This window comes from Panthera pardus, unplaced genomic scaffold (assembly GCF_024362965.1).
Source record: "Panthera pardus isolate Hobbes unplaced genomic scaffold, ASM2436296v1 HiC_scaffold_9, whole genome shotgun sequence".
In the NCBI taxonomy this organism is placed as follows: Eukaryota; Metazoa; Chordata; class Mammalia; order Carnivora; family Felidae; genus Panthera; species Panthera pardus.
In genome coordinates, this window is record NW_026527024.1 from 132,483 (window position 1) to 152,174 (window position 19,692).

Genomic DNA, 19,692 nt, shown 5'->3' on the forward strand with positions numbered 1-19,692 from the left:
ACGTCCAGAAAGCCTGTGAGGCCTCAAACAACTTTATGGGGACATAACCTGCTTCTTGAGTTGCACGAAGCAGAATGCCGTGAGCTGCTAGTACCTCATGCATTCTTGCCCCGTTCAAGAGAGGGACCCTACATGAGTTTCTTTCAATTACTCTGTTTATCCAACTGTCATCATTACCCACAGGAACCCACCTCCCATTTGATGAGTGAGACTCCAGTTGTGATGGAGTCTTACTCATTAAGAGTAATGTGGCTTTACCCACATTAAAGCCACCTACACAGCGTGGCACGTTCTCTAAAGAGGCAGCAGTTTTGAGGGTGGTTTGTATTGACTGAAGGACGGTTCAGGGCTAGGTTAGAACATTTCCACAAATCTCAAGGTTTAATTAACACACCGGATAAAGGAGTCACGTGGACAAAACGGGCGACATGAGTAGGAACAGTAAGCAAAGTCATAATCTGTAGTTCCATTTACCTTCCTTGGTCAAGGAAAAGAACATGTCAAAATCGATGTCCTATTTTAATCAGAATAATCAGTGAATGGAAATGGCTCTGGATTTTAGGAACTATATGTCAGAGTCTCAGATCTCGCAGCCATCCACACTTTCAGGTGTGGCTTTGTTGTTGTTGTTGTTTAACTCAAAATAGAAATCGCTTTACTGTAACCAAAGTTGATCCTAAATAATAAGACATTGGTGGATTTTCTGGTTGTTCTTTTCTATTAAGGTCTTAGGCGGTAGAAAAAATAGAATTTTATCACTTAAGGAGTCAATCGTGTCTTTATGTCTGTGAGTAGTAAACAATCAGTGGTTACTTGGTAACTAACTTCCTTTTAAAATTCCAAGAGAAGAAACTGGCAAACAAATCAGTTTGCGGAATTCTTTGAAAACAGCTGGAACTTGCTTTGAGCGTGGCTGGGAGCGTCGGCTATGAAGTCTAGAAAAATCTGTATTTGACTATCCCTTCCTGATTAGTATGATGACGTTGGCCAAATTATTCCCTTAAGCCTCAGTTACCTTATCTGTGAAATAAGGATGATAACATCTACACCAAAAGTGTTGCTGCTGAATACTTCATTAAATAATATAATATATGAAAATTGCCTATTGCGGGAACTCAAGAGAAACTCATTTCTTTATGGCATGTAAACATGAATCTGGCTCCAAGTCAAAAGTGCCCTCACCGAATCAACAAACTTTCTGTAAGTAGCTCTTTCTACTAGGTTCTGGGGCTATAATGGTGAATGAAAAATAGCACTTACCCTCAAGAGCCCTTACAGTCCAGAATTCTACTTGGCTCCCAGTTCAGCTGAGCAAGCAAGAAAATTTGGGCTGCTTAGTGTTCAGAGCAAAGAAGCAGCAACTTCTTTGATAAGCAACCTGCTGCTTATCAACAGAATGAAGAGACACCACCTCGTGTCTGCAAAAGGCATAAATTACGTAATTTAAAAATTTTACAAATAAATAATTGAACAGATAATGTAACTCCTGAAAGCAACAGCTTCATAGCAGATGATGAAGTGAGCAGAGCAGAGGTGACACGAAGCAGAGGCATTCGACTGGGGGACAACTTTATCCACTAAAGCGATTCAAGCAATTGACCTGTCTGTCCAAATAACACTCCAGTTTACAAAGCCAATAAAGAGAAGATAAAGCAGTCAAAATGAAGACCATCTGTTAAATTGCAAATCATTTCCTTCTTTTGGATGTATTATTCTAAATGCATCTTATAACACTTTGATTAAGAAACTGCTATTATAATTAATGACAATGACTAAGTTGACAGAATGGCATTTCTCCCAAGAAACCCACTTTACAGGAACGCCTGGGTGGCTCATTCAGTTAAGTGTCTGACTTCTGCTCAGGTCACTATCCCACAATTCGTGGGTTCAAGACCCACATCGGGCTCTGTGCTGACAGCTCAGAGCCTGGAGCCTACTTTGGATTCTGTGTCTCCCTCTCTGCCCCTCCTCCACTCATGCTCTCTCTCTCTCTCTCTCTCTCTCTCTCTCTCTCTCAAAACTGAATCAACATTTTTAAAAAAAGCTACTTTACAAAGGGAATGAAATTGAGAAATATCAACTGGGAAAGGTCATTGTGGACAGAGTAGCTGAATATACTGTTGTTATTTAAAAAAATTCAAATTTGGTTCAGCTCAATTCAATAAGTATTAATTGCGTTTCTGCTGATGGCCAGGACTGGATAAGGTTACTCTTACCCTCAAAAATCCACATTAGTGAACTACCAGATGTACAAACAAAGCATTCAACTTCGAACTTCCTGGTCTCTCCATTTGCCTTCCCTCTCTCTCCTGTTCCCACTCCATTATGAAAGAGATGAGCCCACTCTGCTGCCTGCTTATTTTACAAAAACTCTCGGGGCACCTGGTGGCTCCGTCGGTTAGGCATCCGACTCTTGACTTCGACTCAGGTCACGATCTCGCAGTTGGTGAGGTGGAGCCCCTCGACAGGCTCTGAGCCAACAGCGCGGAGTCTGCTTGGGATTCTCTCTCTCCTCCTCTCTCTGCCCTCCGCCACTTGCCTTCTGTCTCTCTCTCTCTCTCTCAAAATAAATAAGCATTTAAAAAAAACTTTCTACATGGAAATATATATATATATGCTTACGTATACATACAGCCTCATGATGGTTCTCCAAAACTATTTGTGTGTACATGCGAATATTTGTGTCTGTATATATATATTTCCAGAAGTGGGACCATAATGCAACAGTAGGGTCAGGTTGATGTTTATTTACTGACTCCAGCTTGCTTTTAAATGATTCAGGAATTAGTATGTATATATATATATGTACATATATATACACACATATACATACATATATACACACCCATAAAATACACACACAGAAATATGGTGGAATGTTAAAAGTAAGAGAATCTGGATATGAAGGGTATGGTTCTTGGTACCAATCTTGCAACTTTTCTGTAAATTTGAAATGACTTCCAAGTATATCGTTCTCCTAAAAATTTTAAAAGTAAGCGATTCAAGGGGTGCCTGGGTGGCTCGGTCAGTTAAGTGTCCGACTTCGGCTCAGGTCATGACCTCTTGGTTCCCGAGTTCAAGCCCCGCGTCAGGCTCTCTGCTGACAGCTCACAGCTCGGAGCCTGGAGCCTGCTTTGGATTCTGTGTCTCCCTCTCTGCCCCTCCTCCACTCATGCTCTGTCTCTCTCTCTCTCAAAAATAAATAAACATAAAACAGATTTTTTTTAAGTAAGCAATTCAAGACCCTTCGTAAACCTCAACGCGGCCTCGTCTTCCAGCAGCAGGTGCTGGCCAGGTTCCAGCCCATGTTTCATACCCGGTTCCCAACTACCTACAACAGCGGTGCTCAACCCTGGCCACACGCTGCAGTAATCTCAGAAAATAGTAAAATAGGCTGGCCTTTCCCCAGACCGATTAAATCAGATTTTCTGAGAGTTTGCCTTAGATTTGCATATATATATATATATACAGATGTGTGTGTGTGTGTGTGTGTGTGTGTGTATATATATATATATATATATATATATGTATATACAGCCAAGGTTGAAAAACTCTGACATCATTTCCTGAACACCACTCCGTGTGCCTTTGTTCATGTTTTTACGTTTTTTCCCCACACTGGGCAGAGAGCAGGAGGGAGCTGCCCGCCTTGTGCATCTTGCAAATACATATTCACTGTCACCTTTCTCGTGAAGAAGCCCAGACCTTCCCCTCCCCCTGTTTCTACTCTGTTAGTCTGGACCTCACACTGTATTCTAATGAGGTGCTTATCTCCCAACCAACTGTGAACTTCTTTGGGGAAAAGTCCTTGGCTCGAATTTGCTTTTGTTATCAGCACATGCCTGGCACATAGCGAGATTCCAAGAAATGTTTACTAAATTCAAAGCAAACAAGTTACACTTGTTGGACTCAAGTTGTAACAAAGAGCCGTGAGGGCACTCTCGGAGGAGCTTTTCCCTGCGTGTGGCACTTAGGTGCCGACACCGGCTGGGAGCATGAATGAGGGCCATAATGGAAGGCAGTAGAGACGGCCGGCCAGGAAGGACGCAGAAGTTCTATAAGCAAGTAAGCCAGTGTGGCCAGACTGCAGGCCGAGGGTGCAGGGAATGGGAGACGGGCTGGGGAAGACCAGGGCCAGGTAATGAATGAGGGTGATGAAGGTCACCCGGAGGGGCAGCCTCTCGCACAGAGCCCTACCCACACCCAGCGTCTCAGTGTGTCATTTCTGAGTGAAGTGATTCTTACTATGTTTCCTTAAGCTTTTGATGGGGAAGTCATGAACGCTGATTAAAACTACTAACCCTCTAACCCTCTCTGGGGCGCGAGGGTGGCTCAGTCGGTGAAGTGTCCAACTTCAGTTCAGGTCATGATCTCAGGGTTCATGAGTTCGAGCCCCGCATCGGGCAAGGTGCTGTCAGCACGGAGTCTGCTTTGGATCCTCTGCCCCTCTCCCCGCCCTCAAAAGTAAAAAAGCAAACAAACAAACAAAACAACAACAACAACAACATTAAAAGCTATGAGCCCTCTCCCCAGGAAAATGCATATGCACTTTTTGCCTGAAGTTTCAGAAGATTTACAGATTCGTTGAAATGTATCTAGTGACCACCTCCCCCACCCCCAGTGATATTCCAAATTGTAATAAAAAGGATGAAATTTAAGTTTAGGGGCAACACACTCTCCTCTCATACCAACCATTCACCAAACTGCAGCCAGAATGATCTTTTAAAACTGCAAATCAGATTATGTCACCTCTACTTGAGACCCTCCAGAGTTACCCTTTACTTTCTACACAAAAAAATCCCCAACATACCACTCTTTCTAGACTCACTTCCTGCCACTCTCCCCTGAATTTTTGCCTTTTCACCTTCTTGGCTTTCTTTGCATTGGCCTTCAACATTCCCTCCTTCCCCAGGTCCTTTGCACATGCTCTTTCTCTCTTTTAGGATGCCGGCTCTGTCCCCAATACCACTTCAATCTCATGCTCCTTCAGTGATTAACTTAAATATCATTTGCTCCTTGCTAAATCTCTACTCGCTTCACAGCTTGTAGAAGACACTTCAAAAATAAAGAATATACAAAGAAGACTGGTTGCTAGCCAGAGGAAGATGTAAGTTCAAGGGAGGATTGCTTTAAGATGGCAATGATTTAAAGCCCACAGCAATTAAACGGTCCTGACCAGACCAGGACTGGTGGGTGGCAAAACCAAGATTAAACCCACATCTTTGGATCCCTGCCCTCCCCATATATACATTAATCGCTGACTGCATGTGTCAGGTGGAGGTTACCGGGATGGGGTCCTCTCCCCACTTGCTCTTTCTAGAGCAGTCTAACCTGTTGACCACCATATTTTCCAGTATGCTTATTAACACAGTTTCAGGAGCATGACCGTGGAAATTCTGGATACAAACTATCTTCCCACTTGAGACTAGAGCAAAGATGTTCAGTGCCATTGACTCTTGAACTCCAAGCAAAGAGGGCCCCCGGCTCCCACACAGTTCAACTCAGAGATCATATAGCTTATCGATGTGATTAAAGTAATACACTCTACACTTGTATCTCATGGGTAGCACATGCCATTCAGGCTAAACTTGAGAGATTTCTCCTTGGTGTCTTTTCACCCCTTTGCAGATTCAGACGCTTGAAGCTTATTACATAGAAACTGACCTGGCCTTTAGAGAGGGGTAGGAAAGTGGTTACAAAAGTTACGTATTCATCTGGGGAAACAGAACAAGTAAACGTGAACATTAACCCATCCTGGCTCAATGCTGTTAGTCCAAAATGACTATAGTAAATTGAAGGAAACATCCAGCAAACAGAGTAAAAAACGCAGGAGGGAAATCCAAAGAGGTACATACACTTGGGGAGAAAAAGCAGATATTGCCAGTGTAAAGCCAGGAGAGAAACTGGCTGTATTTCAGGATAGTGGGTCCTTGGGAGTACAACCGGAACCAAGTTGAAGAAGAGCTGGGCCTTGTAGATCGCCTTGGAAGAGGCCAGGTCTAATGCAGGACCAGGATATATGCAGAGGGGTGATGGCCAAGATTTCTAGGACCAGAGCTCCACAACACTTACTTAAGTTTTTCACCAGATGATTAATGGAAAATCAGTTAATGAGCATGATCATTCTGGGCAATGGAATTCAGCCATGAGAAAGCTTCCTGAGGCTGGGGCTCAGGTCCGTGTTTTCTCCAGTATGGGGTCTGCTCCCCAGCCGTTCCTCCTAGATTTTGTAGAAGCTGTAGAGAGCTTTTAGGATCCGGGGTTCCGGGACAAGATAGAACAGAGCTGTGGATGGCAGGAAGGAGTAAGCAAATATGAAAGTGTTTGTTTACAGCAGAAGATAAAAAGAAAGAAGCCTTCTGTTATGGGCTGAATGTTTGTGGCCCCCCAAGTTTCTGTGTTGAAGCCTTCAGGCTTTTGGAAGTCGTACTTAGGTTTAGATGAGGTCATGAGGGTGGGGCCCCCAGGATGGGATCAGTGCCCTTATGAGAAGAGGAAGAGACCAGAAAGCTAGTCCTCTCTCCTTTAACTCCCCACCTCTCTCTCTGCCATATAAGCACAAAGCAAGAACATGTCTGTCTGCAAGCCAGGAAGAGAGACCACACCAGGGAAAGAATCAGCTGGCACCTCGATCTTAGACGTACAGCCCCCAGAACTGTGAGAATAGACCTCTGTCGTTTGAGCCACCCAGTTATGGCCAGTCAATGTGGTTTGCTTGAGGGACTGGGTCAGTGACTGCATGAGACCACCTGCTGGACGCAGTTCACGCAGGCTGGGAGACCAGACCCTCTGGGACTCAACTCTGTATGTAGAGATGTGCAGGCAGCTGGAAATCAGCCAGCGGGGGCTGTTTACACCATGGAGATAGGCAAACACTACAAATCAGGGCTTCCCCTACCCGGGGAACGAGATATTTCACATTTACCAGCATACCCCTGGATTCGTTAGATGAAATACTTATGGGAGCAGAGTTCTCTGGAATCCTCACATTCGAAATAAACCTTGACTCTTTTGTTGTTTCTGTTTTAATTGTTAAAAACGATGACACTCTGCAGTTCTCTTGTATTACCCATCCGGTTGGTTATTCAGCATTTGTGGACTCTCTTGGCAAAGTAACCGTCGCTTACAACATTGTTCCCGTGGGGAAGTATGTCCAAGTTGCAAGTTGCTGACTTAATCTTTTTTTAATGTTTTTATTTACTTTGAGACAGAGACAGACAGAGCATGAGCAGGGGAGAGGCAGAGAGAGAGGGAGACACAGAATCCGAAGCAGGCTCCAGGCTCCGAGCTGGCAGCACAGAGCCCGACTCGGGGCTCTAACCCACGAACCATGAGATCGTGACCTGAGCTGAAGTCGGACGCTTAACCCACTGAGCCATCCAGGCGCCCCGCAAGTTACTGACTTTAAAATAAGCTTTTGGAAAAGAGCGCCTTTGTAGAGTTGGGGACTTTCAATTTCAGATGCTCGTGGGGAAGTGAGAGAATGAAAAGAATCAGGTTGCAAAATACATCCTAAGTGAAAAGGCAAAAAGAAATGGGATTCTTGAGCATGAGAAGGAAGGGATCAGGGGCAATTTAATTATGGGGGTAAGTGGGGCACCTGAGTGTCTCAGTCGAGCATCAGACTCTTGATTTCAGTTCAGGTCATGATCTCACACAGCTCAGGTCGTGATCTCACCATTATGAGATCAAGCCCCACGTCGGGCTCTTTGCTGGCACGGAGACTGCTTGGGATTCTCTTTCTCCCTCGCCCTCTGCCCCTCCCCCACTTGCCCACGTGCACTCTCACTATCTCTGTCAAAAAATAAATAAATAAAAATACATAACAGTAACAGGTGAGCACCATTGCTCTTCCATGGTAAGTGTCAGGGATTTGGTTACGCGAGGGAAAGGATATCTTTATGGTATTATTCTGGGATGGACAGTTTTGTGTATTTTATTCCAAACATTCGCCGACTTTTCTTCGTCAGTCAGGGGCCCATTTCGAGAACCGAGAAGCGATTATGACAAGGTAGCTTGCCTGCTTTCAGGGTTTCTGGCATCCTTATGATCCTGAACCTGCAGATGATGCACCATTGTTCGGAATTTTGAGAAACATGATATAGTTCAACAAATCTCTTTTATAATACATCTTAGAGTAAAAAAGACTCCAAGTTCGTCATTTTTTCCATCTAAAAAACGAACATCATAAAACGTAAGCTATCTCGCATTTGTATAAAACTATAAATTACGCACTCTACATCAGTAATATTTGATCATTTAGTGAGGGAAAAGATGTTATCTGGGGCTTGTTAAATTAGCGTTATTTTAGTCATTCATTCAGAAAGGATGGGAGTCCTCCTTTCCTAAATGATATTGCAAACCCTGATTTGGCATTTCCTTAAAAACCGTGTAAAACCGTGAAGTGACAGCCGTAAATCTGCCACTGGGAAACCGACGTGGTTCACGGCACTCCCAGGCCTTGGCTTAACAGTTGGTTTATGATGTAGGTTTAGAATAACACTTTTCGAGCCTGGTATTCTCCTTCCTCCAGAACTGACATGAATCCATAAAGCTTTCTAACGATGACTCTAAAATACACCAAAAGTACTCTCTGTAGCATGTTTTTTGGTCTGTTTATCTAAAACCCTTCACTTTCTGAATTTCTGTTCATGATCTGCCTTGGGAGGACGGTCGCCCCTCTAGCTGAAGAATGCATAATGGCTCACCCCCTCGGGACCGCCCAGCTACCTCCTCGGCCAGGTGCGCCGTCCTGCCTCGGCTTAGGCTCCCGGGATCTCAAACCCCTGTGTGCACAATTATCGTCCGGGGAACCTGTTCTACCTGCTGATTCCCAAGACCCTCTGAGTCGAGGCCTCAGAGCTAACTTCTGGAGCTAGCCCCGGGAACCAGCATTTCAGCAGAGAAATGTTATCGGGGGCTCGGTTCGGCCCACTCTCTGGAAGTGCAGTAACTGAAGGTGGCTCAGGGAAGCCCGGGTTCTTGCCGGCGATGTGTGGCATCTGTAGCTGGGGTGCCTGGGGCTTCCTCCGCCTCTACTGCCCAGAAGCCCTCCCTAGGCCCAGGTTCTTCGGGATTTGATCTTGAGTTTCAACCACCAGATACATTTCTCTCTTCCAATACGTTGCCCCTGTCTCTCTGCCTCTTGGCTTGTTCAGAAGACTCCACGACCTCCAGGCACCAGCTCGACCCCTTCTCTCCTGCGTGGCCCAAAGATGTTCTCAGATAATGAGCCCTCGTCCTCTGGTAGAACCTCTCTGGTGGCCCAGTGAACCCCCTGGTGTGTCTGCTTCAGGCGACCTGCCCTGCTTGCACCCCTTGACTGACCCCCTCGCCCAACCCCAGCCCCCACCATCTGTTAGACACTTTCTTTTTTTTAAATTTTTTTAAATGTTTATTTATTTTTGAGACCATGTGAGAGACAGAGTGCAAGCAGTGGAGGGGCAGACAGAGGGAGACACAGAATCCGAAGCGGGCTCCAGGCTCTGAGCTGTCAGCCCAGAGCCCGACTCGGGGCTGGAACTCACGAACCGTGAGATCATGACCTGAGCTGAAGTTGGACGCTCAACCGACTGAGCCACTCAGGAGCCCCTGTTAGACACTTTCACAGCAGCTGGCCTAGGAGCATCCGTCTGTCCCACTGGGCTCTGAACTGCTGAGCTCAGTGATTACCTCTTTCTCGTTCACTGTTTCCCCAACGCCCAACCTAAAATGTAGTGGGGCGCTAATGAGTCTTGCATAAACAACTGATGATGTAAAAAGAACGTTATGACTTTCACCCGAGGTATGATCCCTCTGACCGCACTGTCTCTGCTCCAAGCATTGATGCACGCTGCTCCCTCAACTAGAAAGCTGGGCTTCCCGCCATGTTGACATAGCCTCTGGTTCTTTGAGTCTCGGCTTCCTGTCTTTTCTCCCAGACGTCTTCCCTGGCCCCTTTTAGACAGGGCCGGTGCCCCTCATATTCCAGGACCCCCTGTATCACCTGGTCCTGTGCTTTACCCCACTGCGTTCTGATGATGCCTGGTCATCTAAATCCTCTAGATCCAGGGCTTGATAGGAGCAAGGATTGTAACCTCAGCAGACAGCACTCAATAGATGTCTGCTGAAAGCATGGGAAAGCCAACTCAGGATCCTGCAAGCTCGGATGAGGGTTCTCATCACACAATCTGCTGAGTTAACCTCCATAACACTCACCAGAAAGATTGCAAATTGTTGACATGTGTCTCCCGTGCCCTCTGCTGGACAGAAAGGTCTCCCAGTATGGCATCAGACATCCCAGTAAGTCATTCAGTGACTAGCGTGGATTAAGCATTGTTTAATCCTGTGTTTCCCATCAAAGGTCCTTGCGTTTCAAGCAAGGCAGCTCTTAATTATGTAAGACAGTCTCACATGCTGCAGGTTGCTTAGCAGGGTAACAGGTTGGTTAGCAAGTTGACACCGTTAATAGGTAGGTCCGGATCCGTCCACAGGTGCCTGACTCCAGACCCTGATTCATGACTCCGCACCAAATCTGTTCTAGACTTATTTAACACAGACAAATTTCTGAATTTCCAGCTGAGAGAACCCTTTTGGAATTTGTCCTCTCCTACTCATGACAATTGAGCTGCATTTCCCAAATATGTTCTTCACGGTATTAATTTGGTGGACGTTGGGTGTTGTGAGAATAACAGGTTCCATAGGCAATGAAGTTTGAGAAACACTTTCAGAAGGGCACGTGCAGAGGGAAAGGGAGCTGTGACAATGAGGACCAAACAAATCTGGAGAGGGAACCTCAGCCTTCACCCTGAGTTAGGAGGTGATGTTGGAACACTGGGGAGCAAACAGTGGGAGAATCAACAGAGGGGCTGAGCTGCCAGGAAGTGATTAAGAACCAATTAGCAATGATTAGGCCATCCAACTCTTGGTTTGGACTCAGGTCATGATCTCACGGTTCATGACATCAAGCCCTGCATCGGGCTCTGTGCTCGGCGCAGAGCCTGCTTGGAATTCTCTCTCTCTCTCCCTCTTTCTCTGCCCCTCCCCTGCTTGCACTCTCCAACGCTCAAAATAAGTAAATAAACTTAAAAAAAAAAAAGAAATTAAGTAACTTCCCATAAAACCACACAGCTAATTTATGGCCAGATTCAAACCCAGTTCTCTCTAGCTTCACGTCTTGTGATGTTAAGCACTGTGCCCAAAGCCTTCTGGGACTTCCCCAGGGTTTTGCGGAGGGCTCTCCTTTGTGAACGTCCAAACTAACTCCAGTCTCAAAGAGGGTACCCAGGAGCTCCTTAAACTGGTGTTTATGTTATACCACTTCCTTTATTTCCAGGGTTATCTCTTCTACCTAAATTAGTTATTTGGCCTAAGTACTGTACATGAAAATTTTTTCCGGTATGATTTCAGTTTCTTAATTTTTATTAATATTTTTTAATTTTTTTTAACGTTTATTCATTTTTGAGAGAGAGAGAGGATGTGAGCAGGGGAAGGGCAGAAAGAGAGGGAGACACAGAATCTGAAGCAGACTCCAGACTCTGAGCTGTCAGCACAGAGCCCGACGTGGGGCTCGAACTCATCCGTGAGATCATGACCTGAGCCGAAGTCGGACGCCCAACCGACTAAGCCACCCAGGTGCCCCATTAATTTTTTTTTAATTTACCGACCTCCATACTTGATTTTTTTTTTTTTGATATTCATGTTGATGAAATAAGATCCATCTCCATAGAAAGTAGCCCAATCTGATCCCCTCCCGGAGTCAGGACCTGCCCTCTGAACTGAGGCTACTACAAAATTAACAGTTTACCTGAGCTTAAGTTGTTGTCGGTATCAGCATATCCGATTTCTCTTCGTTTTTCAATTTTCTGTCTTTTTCTTTTCAACAGATGTCGGTGCATTTTTTGAAGAAGGGATGTGGCTACGGTATAACTTCCAGGCATCGGGGGTCAGTGCCAAAGAGTCGGGCAGTAGGTCAGACATGTCCCCGGATCAGAACAACTCCCCTCCAGACCTGACCCACGAGGGGATCCACTTCAGCTTCAGTACCACCAAGGCGCCCTGCATCCTTCTGTATGTCAGTTCTTTCACGACAGACTTCTTGGCCGTTCTCATCAAACCCACTGGTAAGGACAAGGATGCCTAAGCTTTGCTACTTCATGTTGGGTGGACAGAATGTTCTAGAAAGTCTGGGTTGTTCTTGCCTCGTCCTTTATTCCCCACAGGACATTGAGCAAGTCACCCAAGTCTTTGAATCTCATATCCCGGTAGGAGAGCCAAGAAAGGAACTTGTCCGTTGAGTGCTCTCTAGCAATGTGTCGTAGTAATCTTGCTAAGGCATGTCGCGTTCTTTACAAGAATCATATTACATGAAAATGAGATGGCTTCGTATGTGTGATGATTTTTTTTTTTGGTTCCTGTCAAACAAATACATTCACTGCTATACTAAATAGAGATGAGCTTTGAAGTCGTGGAATTAATTTAATATAAATCAATGAATTACCCTGATTTATGATAATGTATCAGTAGGTTCCTACGGAACATATATAACTTTCAATAGAAATAGAAAAACAGAAACGTTTTCATTCCTAATCCCTCTCAGAATTTTACATTCATAAAATATATCCCATAAAATAAAATATATTCATAAGGCTTGCTTAAAGCAGGAGTGTTTTCACACTTGTAACGTCTGGGACCATCTTGATCTCCAAATAGGCATGGAACTCAAGAGGGTCAGAGTGAGACTACAGTTGCTGTCCTGTGTGAATATACCAGTGGGTTTATGATCTTTCAGAGAAGTCCAAGCAGTCCTAAAAATACATAAGTGTGCCAAACACTGAGGGTTCCATTCCTCTTAGAAAACTTTAATTCTAAGATGCTTAAAAGTTTTAATAAAATTGTTTTTTCAAAAATAGAAATATTGTAGGTCTATCAGGGAGCAGATGTCTCTCCTTCATTTCCCAGAGAGATTATACGGGCTGAGAAGTGGACACAACCTCTCTCATTGCCCCCACCATCTTGCTCTGCAGTGATTATTCTTAAAGATCAGGATTGTCTCCCATGGGAGCAAAAATTATCATTATGAACCCAGGTCAGCTTGAGTTTTAAAACCTAGTAAATTCTTAGACTTCTTCTCTGGACAATTCACTCTTGGTTAAAAAGTTTAGAGACAAGGGGCTCCTGAGTGGCTCAGTCAGTTAAGCGTCCGACTTCGGCTTAGGTCATGATCTCGCAGTTAGTGAGTTCAAGCCCCGTGTCTGGCTCTGTGCTGACAGCTCAGAGCCTGGAGCCTGCTTCGGATTCTGTGTCTCCCTCACTCTCTGCCCCTCCCCCGCTTGGAGGGGCAGAAATAAGCCAAACACCAGACAAAGATGCAGCATGAGAATGTTCCTCTATTATTATTCTCTTATTATTTGTAAAAATAAATATGAGGAAAGACCTTGAAGTTCAACTGTAGTAAAATAGTTAGTAAAAGAGGGAGTCAGCATTTTAAGGACTACCATGTATCCATTAAGAGTAACATTTATGGAGAAAAGAGCGTGGAGAAAAAAGTTGTATGTAATTCAATGTTAAATGAAAAAAAAAAAAAAGGCAAGCTACCACCTCGACTATATAATATCAGCTTAGCTCTGTGAAAAATGTGGATAGAAAACAAAAACACCATAATATGAGCAGAAAGCACCTCTTGTTTGTTGGTTTGCTTCTCCTGCTACTCTTTTATAAATGTCAAATGCTTGCAAGGCATCGGAAAAGATAATAAGTAAAATCAATGACGAAGCCAAAGAAAAAAGGACATGGCCCCTGCTTTCCAGAAGTTCACGAGTTAAGCTTATTTCCCCCTGGATCGGGTTAAATGGATTTTTAGTGCGATGAGGCTCTCCACTTCCGTGCCCCAACCTCCCAGAGCCCAGGGGTGGTGCTCACATGTGGCTTCTCAAGGCTTTATGAACTTTTCCCAGAAGGTGCCATGCTATCTACTCCTTAAGTCACTGCCACATTAAAATGCAGTCCCCATGGGGCGCCTGGGTGCCTCAGTCGGTTGGACGGCTGACTTCGGTTCAGGTCACGATCTCGTGGTCCGTGAGTTCGAGCCCTGCGTCGGGCTCTGTGCTGACAGCTCAGAGCCTGGAGCCTGTTTCGGATTCTGTGTCTCCCTCTCTCTGACCCTCCCCTGTTCATGCTCTGTCTCTCCCTGTCTCAAAAATAAATAAAACGTTAAAAAAAAATTTTAAATGCAGTCCCCAACAATATCAGTAACTCTCATTCCCACAACCTATGCCCGTCCCTGTGAACACTCATGCTTGTGTTGATGGGCGTTCTTCGCGGCAAGGGTTTCGAGTAATTGGTTCCACATTGGTGCTACCATTTAATGATGCCCCAAGGGGTGCTGTGTTGCAGCTGCATTAATTCCTGTGAGCCACACAACCACAAAGTAGACATCGCTCTTCATCCCCTTTCAGCAGACGATAAAACTGGAGTACAGTGAGGTCAGGTGACGTTCACCCTCATCTGGCGATCTGGTTCCAGGCCCAGAGCTTTGCCACTCTCTCCACACTGCAGAGAGTTCTAGAACACCCTCCATGCATCTGGAAAGCATAACCAGTTGGCTTCTTTCTACTTTTACAAGGCCGTCCTCAAACGACTAATGAAAATTTGTTTTTCTCAGGGCCCCTGGGTGGCTCAGTTGGTTAAGCATCCGACTCTTGGTTTCTGCGCAGGTCATGATCTCGAGGTTTGTGAGTTTGAGCCCCGCATGAGGCTCTGTGCTGACAGGGTGCATCCTGCTTCAGAAGCCCTTTCTTCCTCTCTCTACCCCTCCCCAGCTTGTGCTTGCTCTCTCTCTCTCTCTCTCAAAAATAAACATTGGAAAAAATTTTTTTAATAATTTATACTACAGAATTTGTTTTTCTCATGCTTCAAAGACTGTGTTTTTTATTAATTGGTATTTAAAGTTAGAAATATTTGAAGAATTCATTCAGCAAGGACTATGCCAAACTATCAGGCCAAAATTAAAGACTAGGAAGTCTTGACGTAACGCCCTGCCATCCTTCAAACGTAACAACACATTGAAGGCTTTATTGCCATTGCTGCTCTGGAACCAGACCCTCTGATCCTCCCCCAGACCCTGTGCTTCTGACAGTGCAGGCGTCGCCCAGACACCCAGATTCCCAGGTGTGCCACCATTCCCAAATGCTCCATCATCCCCCTTGAGGGACGTGTCCCTGGGGAACGTCGCTGTCTTTTCTTCCCCACCGCTGGTCTCCTGGCAGATGCCTTCGAATTCGATGCTCCCCGACGTCGCTCCTGCCATGGCATACATGGACAATTCTTACATGTGAGTGGCGCTTGAACAAATGGACGAGGCTGTGTTTGGGATGCCACTGACCCAGGGACTCCATCCAATGGCCGGGGCTCCTTCAGGTCTGCTGAGGTCTTGGGGGAGCCAGGCTCCTGGCACCTGTTACCCCCACAAGGGATGGCAGTGTGCTCTGACCCCTCCCTCTCCCTGTTTCCAGTCCCTCCCCACCTCGCTCTTACCCACCACAGCCTTCGTGCACAAGGTCCCTCATCATGCATCAGTAGGGCCCTCCTCCCCCAGGAAGAGCAAGAGGAATCCCAAATCATGCAGCCTGCCCTTTGAGACCCTGGGCTCCGGGGTGAGAGCTCCGAGTGCAGAACCCGAACGTCCAGGTTTCAATCTGCTTCGTGCCCAGCGCCCTCTTCTGTAAAACGGGGTCTCCCTCACGGTGGGGGGGGGGGGGAGTCCAGACAGTTGCTGTAAAGCACTGCCCTGTCCCTTCGCAGTCTGAAGTCCACGTCAGTGGCAACAGGTGCTCTGGTTAGCAGTTCCTGCTACCCACGGTCCACAGGTGGGATCTACAGCCTGCCACGTGTCCAGCGCCCCACCACCCTCCTCTTCCTCATCATTCCCCAAATGCGTGTGACACCCCTGTTCCTGCCCACTCAGCCCAAAGAACTGCAGCTCCCTCTTGGCTCCGACACCTGACTTTCATTCTAGGGCCAGACGGAGCCTCACCTCCTTTCAGTGACGTCTCCTTTCTTTCGACTCCTAGGACACTTCTTTTCAATGTCATTTGTCCAGCACTTAGCGCACCGGACTGCTATCCGTCTTTGTTATAAATATGCCCTGTCTTCTCAGCGAGATGAAAAGCCCCCCGCACTCCATCTCCTGCCTACAATAGATGCCCCGTAAGTGTTTGGTGAGGGTAATGATGACGGCCAGGAGAGAGTAAATCTGTTAAGCACATTATTTCCCGCAGCCAATAAAAGAGCAGGCCCCTGTGACTGCTTTAATTCACTTGGGAGATGAACCAGAAATGCAAGAGAGGTATTTTCCCAGTTTAATAATATTTTATATTAATGGCAAATATTAATATTCTCCCTCCCATCATTTAGCGGCCCTCTTGTACTATTATTTGAAAGGAATAAATATATCGCTTAAATTTTATTATTCAAGAATATTGCCATTCCTGTTTATGGATATCCGCTACGTATAAATTTAACGTTCCAAATCGTCTGTTTTCTCAAAGCAAATCATTTCAGTTGCCATTAAGTGAGGCAGTTACCGAAATTTTAAATCATATTTGCAAAGAAAGAAAGGCAGAAAAGAGAAAAAAATTGGATTCAGCAGCGCTTTTCATGGGCACTGGACAAATGTGTTCTGAAGAAATGAATAAATAAATGATGAATGAATACAGCTGTGTATTTGAGAAAACTGGCTGTGATTATACAGGGTCCACGCACGAGAAGTAGGGAGTCAACACTCAAGGCAATCAACTTATTTTTCTGCATGTAACCAAACAACTGTCTAATCACTTCCTGTTCGGTCCCAAATAATAGATTGTTTGTAATGCTATTAGGGGAAAGGGAAAAAATAGGGTAAAACACTGACGGGTGCGGAGAGAAGCAGCTCAGGAAAAGGGAGCAGCGTATCCAAAGGTCCTGGGGTAGAAAGGAGAATTGTATTTTCTAGGGGATAACAGAAGCCCAAGGTAGCTGGAATGTAAAATGTGACAGAGTAAATGGCATCATTTGAAAATAACAGACAGAACTCAGATCAGACAGGGCATTTAGAATGTATCTCTTCATCCTATGAGCAACTGGAAGGCTTTGAAGAGTTTTTAGTGGACCAGTGAAATAGTCCGTGATGCACTTTGTTTTTGTTTGTGTTTGGTTTTTTCTAAGTAGGGCTTGAACTCAGGGCTTGAACTCATGACCCTGAGATCAAGACCTGAGCTGAGACCAAGAGTCAGATGCTTAATCAAATGAGCCACCCAGGCACCCCTCAATTATGCATTTTTCAAAATGGTTATTTATTTATTTTGAGAGACAGAGAGCACAAGCAGGGGAGAGGCAAAGAGGGAAGGAGAGGATCCTGAGCAGGCTCAGCCCTGTCAGCACAGAGCCTGACATGGGGCTCGATCCCACAAACCACGAGATCATGACCTGAGCCGAAATCAAGAGTCAGATGCCCAACTGACTGAGCCACCCAGGTGACCCTCATTTATGCATTTTGAAGAACTCTCTCTGCAAAAGAAAAAAACACAGAAGCAGGGAGACCATCATTCATTCATTCAACAAACATTTTTTCAGTACCTACTAAGTATCAGACATTATTCTGGAAATTAGGAATAAAGTATAGAGAATAGAAACAAAGATTCTTACTCTCATGAGGAAAAACTAAGGCAGAAAAGGGAAGGCCTGCCCAAGGAAAAGAAGTGGGTAAATTCTTCTTTTAATGAGGAACTCACAGAAATAATCACTGAGAAGACAACATGTGAGCAAAGACCTAAAGGGGGGGAGGGGTCAGCCATGCAGATAACTGGGAATAAGTGAGCATCCGGGACAGAAGAGCCAGCCAGCGCAAAGGTCCTGAGGCAGGAACATGCTGGCTTCTGAGGAAATAGCAAGGAGGCTAATGTGGACTGGTGAGGAGTAGCAAAGAGGAGAATAAGAGATTATCTTAGATCTTATAGGAAAAGATCATGCAGGGCCTGGTGAGCCATGATGAAGACTGGTTTTTTACTTTGAGTGAGATTGGAACCCATGGAGGGTCCTGAGCAGAGGATCCCTCTGACCGCCCTCTCAGAAGGGCCTGGGTCGGTGGGGGCAGAGCCCGGTTGGGGTAGGAGAGGTGGAGGAATGGTGGAAGCAGGGAGGTTTGTTAGAATGCAGGTGAGTACCGTAATCCAGGCAAATGATGCTGGTGGTGTGGTCCAGGGAGTGGAAACGGAGGTGATGAAAAATAAGTGTCGGGGTGTATTTTAAAGATAGAGCCAGGGTGCCTGGGTGGCTCAGTCAGCAGAGCGTCTGACCCTTGATTTTGGCTCACGTCCTTATCTCACAGTTCGTGAGTTCGAGCCCCACGTCAGGTGCTATGCAGACGGTGTGGAGCCTGCTTGGAATTCTCTCTCTCCCTCTCTCTCTGCCCCTCCCCTGATCTCTCTCTCTCTCTCTCTCAAAATAAATAAGTAAACGCTAAAAAGAATAATAAAAAGTAATAAAGATAGAGCCAAGGAGATTTGCTGACAGATCTTGCGTTTAATATAGCGGGAAGAGGGAGAGTAGGGCTTTTTGATAATAACCTCAAGTTTAAATAACCTGAAGTAGGTGGAAAATGGAGATGGGATACTTTGAGGGGGGGCGGCGAAGATCAATGTCTGGTTTTGCATATGTTGTGTTTGAAGTGCCAGTAAGACCTCTCCTTTCCTGGGATTGGTAGGGAGAGGAAGCACGGAGAAAGAGAGGACCCACCTCACAATGAAGTGAGGCCAGGAGGGCTCATTGTTAAGGAGAAACTGATTCACGGGGCTCCTGGGGGGCTCAGTCGGTTGAGCGTCCGACTTCGGCTCAGGTCATGATCTCGCGGTCTATTGAGTTCCAGCCCCGCATCGAGCTCTGTGCTGATGGCTCAGAGCCTGGAGCCTGCTTCGGATTCTGTGTCTCTGTCTCTCTCTGCCCCTCCCCTGCTCGTGCTCTGTCTCTGTCTAGCTCTCAATAATAAGAAAACATTTAAAAAACTTTTTAAAAAAGGAGAAACTGATTCAGATCAGGTGATGCAGTTAGAAGACGATGCAGGTGAAGCCCAGGTGGTGGCCGTCAGGTCCCTGATGTCATGTGGCCAGCACCAAGGCACAGAGACAGGTCAGCTCATCTGCATTGGCCAGGAAGAAGGCTCCTCTAGGGTCCACACAGGGCACTCCAGTGCCAGGAGGTGCTTGTGCTTCCCCGAGATGGAGAGAGCAAGTGAAACACACTTAGGAGGTGAAAATCAACAGCTTGGTTGAAACGCTCGAAGCAAACAAACCTAGGATAAAATACTAAGGTAAAACGTAGAACTACGGAAGGTTTGTCAGATTGGACCAGAAGGCAAAATTAGGAAATACAATTAATTCTCAATTAATCTAATGAATGCTGCTTTCAGTTCCAGGAACACGGTACAGTATTTAAACGACACCTGTAATGCTACGATGCCTAAATAAGGGAGGGCAGTGTTTAGAAACTATTGCACTTATGTATGAACATACGGATATGGAAGGGCATGATCGATTTCTGCGAAAAGATACCGCAAAATATTTAGAGTAGCTATCCCTGGATGGTGGAATTTCTGGTGACTTTCCGTTATTTATTTTCTTCTTGCTGTTTACTTTCTAAGTTTTCATCATGTTTTATTTCACAACTTAAAGATCAGGGTAT

General features: G+C 45.5%; 1 protein-coding gene across 1 annotated transcript in view; it reads left to right on the forward strand.

The window, feature by feature from the left end:
• The window catches only part of CNTNAP2 (contactin associated protein 2), a 259,111-nt gene that overhangs the window by 89,481 nt on the left and 149,938 nt on the right, over window positions 1-19,692 (forward strand). The window contains exon 6 of the mRNA XM_053898623.1: window positions 11,865-12,101. Within this exon, the coding sequence (XP_053754598.1) occupies window positions 11,865-12,101 (237 nt within the window). The remainder of the gene's footprint in view (window positions 1-11,864; window positions 12,102-19,692) is intronic.